Source organism: Elephantulus edwardii, unplaced genomic scaffold (genome assembly GCF_000299155.1).
Source record: "Elephantulus edwardii isolate Elephantulus edwardi_28Jun2011 unplaced genomic scaffold, EleEdw1.0 scaffold00044, whole genome shotgun sequence".
NCBI classification, from domain to species: Eukaryota; Metazoa; Chordata; class Mammalia; order Macroscelidea; family Macroscelididae; genus Elephantulus; species Elephantulus edwardii.
In genome coordinates, this window is record NW_006399794.1 from 8,254,111 (window position 1) to 8,263,523 (window position 9,413).

General features: G+C 38.1%; 1 protein-coding gene across 1 annotated transcript; it reads right to left on the minus strand.

Moving 5' to 3' along the window:
- Positions 1 to 6,150: 6,150 nt before the first annotated feature.
- LOC102862921 (olfactory receptor 10A4-like) lies at positions 6,151 to 7,130 on the minus strand. The gene has a single exon (XM_006885448.1). The coding sequence runs from the start codon at positions 7,112 to 7,114 to the stop codon at positions 6,158 to 6,160; it is 957 nt and encodes a 318-aa protein (XP_006885510.1). The 5' UTR covers positions 7,115 to 7,130; the 3' UTR covers positions 6,151 to 6,157.
- Between the last annotated feature and the right edge of the window lie 2,283 nt (positions 7,131 to 9,413).

The window sequence follows — 9,413 nt, forward strand, 5'->3', positions numbered from 1 at the left end:
TCAGAGCTCAAATCTCAGATGCCGAAAGAATGAGCCCACAGTACAAGCTATCATTCTTCTTCCAATTCAGAAGACACAGTAATGTGAGAAGAACAAATGATGGCATTAGCCAGTAGCTGCTTCTAGTATTTAATGGGAATCTACTCTCAAGGAATGTGCTGCCACTCTGTCTGTCAGAGAACTCGTGGGAAACCAGTTCTTGTGTGATTGTCTTCTGTTGTCATTTGCATAAGGGGCAACTATTTCAGAATGATATTTATGCTCAACTTAGAAAAATTTGAGACAGGAGTCTGTTGCAGACTGAGGGTCCCAAATAATGGAATAAGTTTGTAATTATTAATAATGAGACAGCCAGCCAGGAATGATATAGAGCAGAGAGCATAAAACGGGCCCAGCAGTTCTCGACTGAAGACCCCAAGTCATGTTTCTCTGCGTACTTATTGATAATCTGGAGAAGCAAATAATAAAAGGAATTCCTTGTAAATGAAGCTGAATTTTTCTCTTTTGTCAACCTAATGCTCTAGCACAGGAATTATTTCACAAGAAATAACACTCCCTCTGTAGGGGGGTCTTACCTGTCTCCTGTCTGCAGTGAACAAACAATTAATTTTCTGGGATCTGCCACAAGAGAAATCCTAATTTATAAATCTGTAATTCCTTCAATTCCTGAACAAGGGTTTTCATATAATATTTGGTATAGAGTTTGGCTTCCCATAGGAGTCAAACTTCTTTTGTGATCTTTCAAGTTTCAGTGCAAATTATGTTCCCTTTAGGATGATACTTCTCATGGCTATAGGCTCCTTAAGCACCAAAATTAATTTATAAATCAATATATGTGAAAGCTAATTAAAATCTCTGAGCAGATAAGCCTTATTAAAATTTTGCTTTTGTAAGAATGTTGTGTTTGCTAGAATAAATATTATTTTTAAAATGACAAGTGAATATAATTTATGTCTTTACACCTTTGGTAAGCTTATTAAAGGAAATGTTCCCTGAAATGTAATTACTTCCTTTAAAGCTATGTAGGGAATTATGTTAAGCACCTGCATTCCAATCCCAAAGAACGGTTGTTGATCTCCTCCAGTGACTCTGGAGACTCAGAGGGTCACTGGAGGGTCAGCTATGGGTTAATTTGAACTCGACAGCACACAACAAGAAGAAAGGTATATTCCAAGCAGAGGGATGAGGATGTGTAGGAGGAAAGGGGGGATTAATCATGGGCTTGTACAATTTGATGGGTGGGGGGTGAGGGAAATTGGCAGAATCTGTTCTGGAAAACAATGTATTTGAATTTTGTAAATAAACTAGTATAAAAATAAAAAATTAATAAAATAAGATGAAACAAGCTAGAAAAAAAAGTTACACTAATTTCCATTCCAAATCAAATTTGTATGCAGGGTCTATATAGTCACATTTTATTACATTTTTATAGTCTGCTAAATAGAATATAACATGTCAATTTACTTAATAGTCAAATGTAACTACATTGTTATAGATATGGAGCTGACTTATAGCAGATTCTCTAGTACTTATTTTGAAGCATTATTTTGTTTGTGAGGAGAACTACCCATTTTTCTCCAGTAGAGCCACTGATATATTCAAACCTTCAGAGAGGTTTGACCTTTGGGTTAGCTTAGCAGTGGTGCTGGAGAAGAGTATTGAATATACCATGAACTGCTAGGAGAACAAACAGATTCATCCTAGAGGGTAAAACCAGGCTACTCCTTAGAGGCAAGGATTTTGAAGCTCCATCTGACATACTCTGGGCATGTTGCAAGGAGGGACCGGTCCTTGGAGAGGGACATCATGCTTGCAAGATTGGAGGGACACCTCAAGAGAGAAAGACCCTTGATGAGATGGACTGATTCAGTTTCAGTCATTGCGGTAATGGGGATAGGTGTGTCAGAGATAGGCTGGTTCAGAATAGAATAGGGTTCAGAGCTGTTGTACACAGGGTTGCTATGCAAGCGACTTACCACCATCATAACACCACCACCATCCCACCAGAGCTTCCTAATCATACATTACTTTTAGTGTATTTGAGAATGAGCACATTTTTATAATTTCTTATACAGAGGTAACTCGTGGTTGCTGTGATGCGAAACACTGTGACACTGATGTGTCAAATATGATGATGACTATCAATGGTGGACAGTGGTGGAGCTCCCTGATTAAAACAGGCTTGGAACCAGGAGTGACATCCACTTCCAAAACAGCTTGCCTCTGGAAACCCTATGAACCTGGAGAAATGATGACTTATACAAGTGTTCATTCATAGGGTTGCTATGAGTCACCTATGACTCAACAGCACTTAACAACTTGATTGTTAGCACTCTTTTTCTGTTAAATGACTTTTTATTTCTTTGGTTTAGTTACTTTTGTTGGTGCATTTACCTTGTTTTACCAGTTTATAAAAGTTTTATCATATTACGAAAAATTGGTCTTTGATTTTATCTGAGAAATATAGTTTTTCCTACTTTTCCAGTTGATTATCTTTACAGATTTTTAAATCACGTTTTATAATTTAATCTAGGAAATACAATCATTATTTTCCCTATGAGTTTACTTCTGATGTTTTGCCATACTTTCTTTCATTCACATTGTATTTTATATAGTCATACACACACATTGTGTTTTTTAAAATTAATTACTATTGAACTATATACTTCGTATTTGTAATCTATTTTGAAGAAAGTGCAACCAGGGTGCTCCCTTAGAGACAAGGAGAGTGAAATTTTGTCTCATTTTTTTTGAGTTTATATTTTGGTGAACCAGACCTTGGAGAGAGAAGTCATGGTGGAAAAGTTAGTCCCTCGGTAAGAGGCACTGACCCAGTGATTACCACAATGGACTCAAACATGACAGATATCATAAAGAGGACACAAGATAGGGCAAGGTTCAGATCTGTTGTGCATAGGGCTGCTATGAGTTGTAATTGACTTTATGGGATATAAGAACAACAACAGCCTACAGAATTGTACGAGAATAAGTTTCTGTTTTTTAAAGCCATCTACATATGGCAAATAGTGATAATAGAGATAGCTAAGACAGTGAAAAACCTAATTTGCCCTTGGAAAGAAGGATTAATCATGTCAATCAATAAAATGACTACTGTTGTCTGATTTTTGGTTCAGTAATATAAATGCTGTAATATCAGTTACTGGTCTCTGCTTCCAGCCTATTAAGACCATGAGTGGTTAAAGATATCCAAAAAGTAATAGATTTTTGAGCAGTTTTTCTGGGTTTGAACCCTATTGTTATTGTTGAGGACCATCAAGTTGGAATCTACTCATAGCTGGCTCATTAGTAAGTTTTCAGAGATAATAAATCACATGAGAGGTGATTGCCTGTCTTTCTTCTGTGGCACAACTGGTGGATTCAAACCACATACCTTTGGGTTGCTAGTACAGTTCCTTAGAGGCCCTCTAAATCAGTCAAATCTAAAAATGTGGACATACATAACACAAACGTTCTTCAGTGGGTTACTGGTACAATAATGAACTGAGCCATTTGTACATCTTTTTCCCCAACCATTGCATTGTGGTTATTTTAAGGAAAGCACATTGATTGACCACTATTTTAATATACCTCTCTCTTTCAGAGGTACGAGAGGAGATTGCCCATCTCTCCTTAGCAAAGTAGCTGGTGGATTTGAACCACTCCTCACCACTAGGCCACCAAAGAAGGAAATTTATGTCTGTCTGTTCATCCCCATTTCCTGATGGTATAGATTTTTTTGTTGTTTATTTGTTTTGAATGAAAGGAGGAAAATATGTAGAACTGAGAAGGATGTCAAAAGTTTGAGATAATTTTATCTAGTCAAATCAAGATTATTATGGGGGGGCAAGCCTATAAAACAAGCAATTCTTGGATTATTCATAACAGCTTCCTATACTCTTCCCACTTATCCTTGATGTTGACATACAATACATCCTTTCTATCAAGAGGTTCTCACATTTTAAGTAATTCGCCTTTGAGGCAATTGTCAATGTAGAACTATCTGTTCTCAGATGTTGTTGTTGTTGTTATGTGCCGTCGAGTCGCTTGCGACTCATAGCAACCCTGTGTACAACAGCCCTAAACTCTGCTCTGTCCTGTGCCAATCACACCATCTCCAATACACCCATCCCAATTACCCCAGTCACAGAATCAATCCACCTCATAGAGGGCCTTCCCCTCCTGCGATGTCCCTCCACCCTACCAAGCATGATGTCCCTCTCCAAGGATCGGTCCCTCCTTGCGACATGTCCAAATATGTTAGATGGAGCCTCAGAATCCTTGCCTCCAAGGAGCGCCTGATTTGACCCTTTCCAGGATGAATCTGTTTGTTTTCCTAGCAGTCCGTGGTACCCTCAATACTCTTCGCTTGCACCACAGCTCAAAGGCATCAATTCTCCTATCATCCTTAGTCATTGTCCATCTCTCTGATGCATAACAAGTGATAGCAAAGACCATGGCCTGTATTAGACGCACCTTAGTCTCCAGAGAGACACTATTGTTCTTCAGTACTTTGGAGAGGTCCCTAACAGCAGACTTTTCCATCACAATACATCTTTTAATTTCCTGGCTTCTGTTGCCAAGAGTGTTGACCGTGGAGCCAAGCAAACTAAAGCTGTGAACAATCTCAATCTCTTCACCATCCATCCGGATGCTGCCAGTTGGTCCAGTGGTGAGAATCTTTGTCTTGAGCCTCAATCCATATTGGAGGCTGCAGTCCTTGACCCTCCGCAACAAGCGCGTCAGGTCCTTCTCAGTTTCAGCAAGCAGGGTTGTGTCATCTGCATATCGCAGATTGTAGATAGATCTTCCACCAATCTTGATCCCACATTTCTCCTCATAGAGCCCAGCACATAGTAATCATGGTAGCTGAGAAAGAATTTACCAATTTCTGGGCTACTGAACATGGGTGCTTGATAAATCAATGGAGGTTTTAAGAATATTTTTATTGTCCTTTTTACTGGAATATAGATGGAAATTAGTTTTGAACACTGGTATATTTTCAGGGCCTATATGATGATAGATGGAGAAAAGATTGAAGTACCAATTATTGTACTTGGATTCACATCAATACTCTTGGTACCAACAGTCAAGAAATCAGAAGATAAGTTGCATTGTGAAAATCTAGTGTCAGGCATTTCTCCAGAGTACAAAAGAGAAATTATGTCACTTTAAAGACTAAGGTGAGTCTGATCCAAGGCTTGATCCTTTCTATTACTTGTTATTCATCTGAAAGTTTGAAAATAAATAAGGATGACAGAAGAAGAATTGATGTCTTTAAGTTGTGGTGTTAGAGAAGAGTTTTGAATGTCCTATGGACTGCCAAGAGAAAGAGTGTTGAATGTCCCATGGACTGTCCTGGAGAAAGTGAAACTAGGATGCTTCTTGGAGGCAAAGATGATGAAAGTCTGTCCTCACATACTTTGGGCCTATTCTAATGAAGGGCTAGTCCTTGGAGAAGGACATCATGCATGGAAAGGTGGAGGGTCACTGTAAGAGAGGAAGACCCTTAATGAGAGGGATTGACACTTGAGACAATGACAATAACGATGGCTTCAAGTGTGTCAGAGATGGTGAGGATGGCACAGGATAAGGCAAGATGCAGAACTGTTGCTTACAGAGTTGCTGTGAGTTGTAGTCTACTTGAAGGCACATAATAACAACAACAGAGCCTGACATTTGCCAACTGCTTAATAAGTATTTGTTGAAAAATTGATTTAATCAATGAAATACTCTCTTTAAATCATTAATTGTCTTAGAAATAAGTAAACAACCTTTGAAAATTTGGACACACACATATATATCTATATAAAGGAAAATAAAGTAACCCATTGCAAAACAAAATATCTGAGGAAGTTCAAGGAAGCTTAAAATAAATAAAAATGGCAGATTGTAGTAAAATTATCAACCTCCAGATGAGTTCCCAGTCTGTGAAATCTAGCAGTATCCTCAGAGTCACCGCTACCAAAGTCCTACCCACAGAATACTGAGACCTAAACAGTTCTTTTATCATTCATGTTCTTTTATCCAGCAGTTAATCCCAGTGGAAAGTCCAAAATCTCTGTATCTTTGATTTCTCTCTTGGAAAGAGATCCAAAACCCAGTTTGGAATTAATTTTTCTTTGTGTTTGTCCTTGCATTCTGCTGCTTCAGTTTCCATCTAATTCAATCTTTGTTTCTGAAGATCTAGGGTTCTATGGATGATTCGCTTCAGTGCAGCCTTTACTTCACTGTTCCTTAAACTGTAGATGATGGGGTTCAACATGGGGGTCACTACTGTGTAGGAGAGTGAGAGCAGCTTCTTGCTCTCTGGAGAGTTGCTGGACCGAGGCCGGAAGTACGTGAGGATGGCAGTGCTGTAGAAGAGAGAGACAACCAGGAGGTGGGAGGAACATGTGGAGAAGGCTTTGCGTTTCCCCTCAGCTGAAGGCATCTTGAAGATAGTAGAGAGGATTTGAACATAGGACCCAAGAATCAGCAAGAAAGGGAAGAGGATGAATAAGACAGTAGCTGTCAAAGCCTCCAATTCAAACAGAGAGGTATCAGCACAGACTAGGGCAATGACAGGGGGGCTATCACAAAAGAAGTGGTTTACTCTGTTGGGACCACAAAATGGAAAACTGAAAATCCATGTGGTTTGTACAGTGGCTACTGGAAAACCTGAGAACCAAGAGGCAGCTGCCAACTGGGCACAGGCCCTGTAATCCATGATGACTGGGTAACGCAAAGGGTCACAGATGGCAACATAGCGGTCATATGCCATTGTCGCCAGGAGACAGCACTCTGCAGCCCCAAAGAAGAAGAAGAAATACATCTGGGTGGCACAGCCAAGAAAGGAGATTGTTGTGTCCTGCATGATCAGAGTTCCTAGCATCTTGGGCACAATGACCAAGTTGAAACCTATCTCTAGGAAGGATAAGTTTCTGAGGAAGAAGTACATAGGACTTTGTAGGGCAGAGTCAGCTGTAGTGACTAAGATAATGAGGACATTGCCCATTAGGGTAACCAGATAAATGACCAAAAATAGGAGAAAGAGTAAAGTTTGTAGCTCAGAGGACAGAGTTGAAAAACTCACAAGAACAAACTCACTGACAGTTGTCCAGTTTCCCCACATCATTCTTCTGGTCAAGATTTCATTGCACATTCAAAGCCCATGAGGGTAAGGAAATATCTCCATGTGCTGTTTAAACTTCCATTCTACTCTTCGAAAGGCAGACTTTTGTGGCCTTATTCTCTGCTTTTCTTGTTCTAGTTGGTGTAGAGTAAGAAACTATACTCCAAAATAAATAAAACATTTATGGAGGTAGGGGAAAAAGTGCAACAATGAATGAATGAAAATCCAAAATCTCTGTAAATGTTCATTAAAATTAATAAAAAAATTTTAAAAAACCCCAACCAAAACCAAAACCCCTGACCTTTGGATTCACAATTTGGGGAGAGAATATTATCTATTTTCTTCTGATACTACTGAGTCATACCATATATCTATTCATGGCCAATCAGACTTTTCCCTGCTTTATCAACAATGGTCACATTGTTGATCCCTTCTTCACTTTTGTGTCCCTTGCAGAGAAACCAAAGCAGATGTTTCTAAATGGAGGGGTATGGGTATATGGTACACAAAGAAAGGTGGCGAGGTAATGAAAGGTGTCTGTTTTTGCCGGAAAAGAGTGAGAAGGACAAAATGAAGGTAGGTACATAAAAAATGACTAAATGATATCTGAATGTACATCAGTTTTGAGAAGCACATACTTGAGAAGACTGTAGCATAATGGAAGAATCTCCATTTCTAAACTCGGGAAATTGTGAGTTGACCAGAAAGGCACACAATATAAGAAGTTGAAGTTGTCTTGGTCTCAGAATCAAACATTTTCTGTGTGGCTAAATTTCAGGTGGGTTAAACTGACACGTTTGAGCAGCTTCCCTTGACTGACTGGTGCAGCACACATTCTTCACTCTCATAAGTTCTGAAACTCAAGTTTTAGATGTTGAGAAACTCCGACTGAAACATGCAGGTGGTTATTAATAAAATCCAATCCTGTAAAAAAACAAACATAACACAAGAACAAAAACAAAAAATCAGTATTAGAGTTTGATAATTTTAAGTGAGGAAATAAATCAAACCTGTTAGCATAATGTCTTACACATTGTACCAAGCCAAAACTCCACTGTCTTCAAGTTGAACCCAATACATAGAAACCCCCAAGTGAGTTTACAATCTTTCTAGGAGACTTCCTGTGTTTCTACTGTAAAGCAGGTGGTGGATTTGATATGCAGATCTTTGGGCTGCAAATCAACACAAAATGCACTACTCCGTAAATTCTTTTTAATGTTGCTGTTATTATAGTACTAGACATACCTTCCTTCTTCTAAAACCTAGTTCTTGTCAAAATCATTGTTCAAAGTCATTGTAATCCTGTCACTCAGTGCCCAAGACAAAAATACTGTTTATTCAATAAAGTGAGTGTTGATTATGTGTCTTGCTCTTTTAAAAAAAAATACTGAAGAATATATAATAATAAGCAAAATAGATAGAATTTACCTTTTAGCAAGGAAGGAAGATGATAAACAAATTATGGAAACAAAATGTACAGTAAATTAGATGGTGAACAATGTATAAAAATAAAGCAGTGGAGAAGGAGCTAATCATTTGAGTGTGAGTAGTGCTGGGGAAAATGATATTTGAACAAAGTCTTGGGAAGGTTCAAGAGATTAAGAGATGGAAGGAAAGAGGTAAAGTACAACAAAAATGAAGTAAATGCTGTCTGTTAAAATTTGTTGTCTGAAACTAATTTAAAAAAATTCATTAGTAATTACTTTTAGGGAAACATTTTAAAATCTATTTTCAAAGCAAGCAATAGCATCTATTGAGTTCTCCCAAATGTTTTGCATGTTGTCTTATTCAGTTCTCAAAATACAGTGAAGGTAGAGGTCCTATTTTAGAACCCAGGATAGCTGGAACTAGGATTTAAATGATGAGTGGTTTGTTCCAGTCAGCCCTAGGCTTGTTTAACTTCTGATACTGAGCTTTAATTCTATCAATGCTTGCCTCATTTCTGACACCAAAGCCATACTTTCCCACTGTCACTTCTTTTTCTTTGCCAGTGTTTTCATATATGACCTTGAGTTTATCCCAACTGAATTTAAAAATAATAGATATTTTGAGACATTGAGCAAGAATGTCCTAAAACCAGATGAATTGTGGGACACTAAGGAACAGGATGTTAACCATGAAGAAAGCAAAAAATCATTACAAAGACAAGAAAAAAAGAAAAGACAAAAATGGACTAAATAAAGGTTTTAGTGAATTGTGGTTGACTATATGGCACTTAAAAACAACATGTTATTAATCTTTAATCCATAAAATCTTCAGTATTGCAACTTAAGCCTAAAATTTGCTCTCCAGTTCTTTCATT

What these genes read in the sequence shown, in the direction of transcription:
- LOC102862921 (XM_006885448.1), bottom strand. Translation starts at nt 7,114, where the DNA reads ATGATGTGGGGAAACTGGACAACTGTCAGTGAGTTTGTTCTTGTGAGT.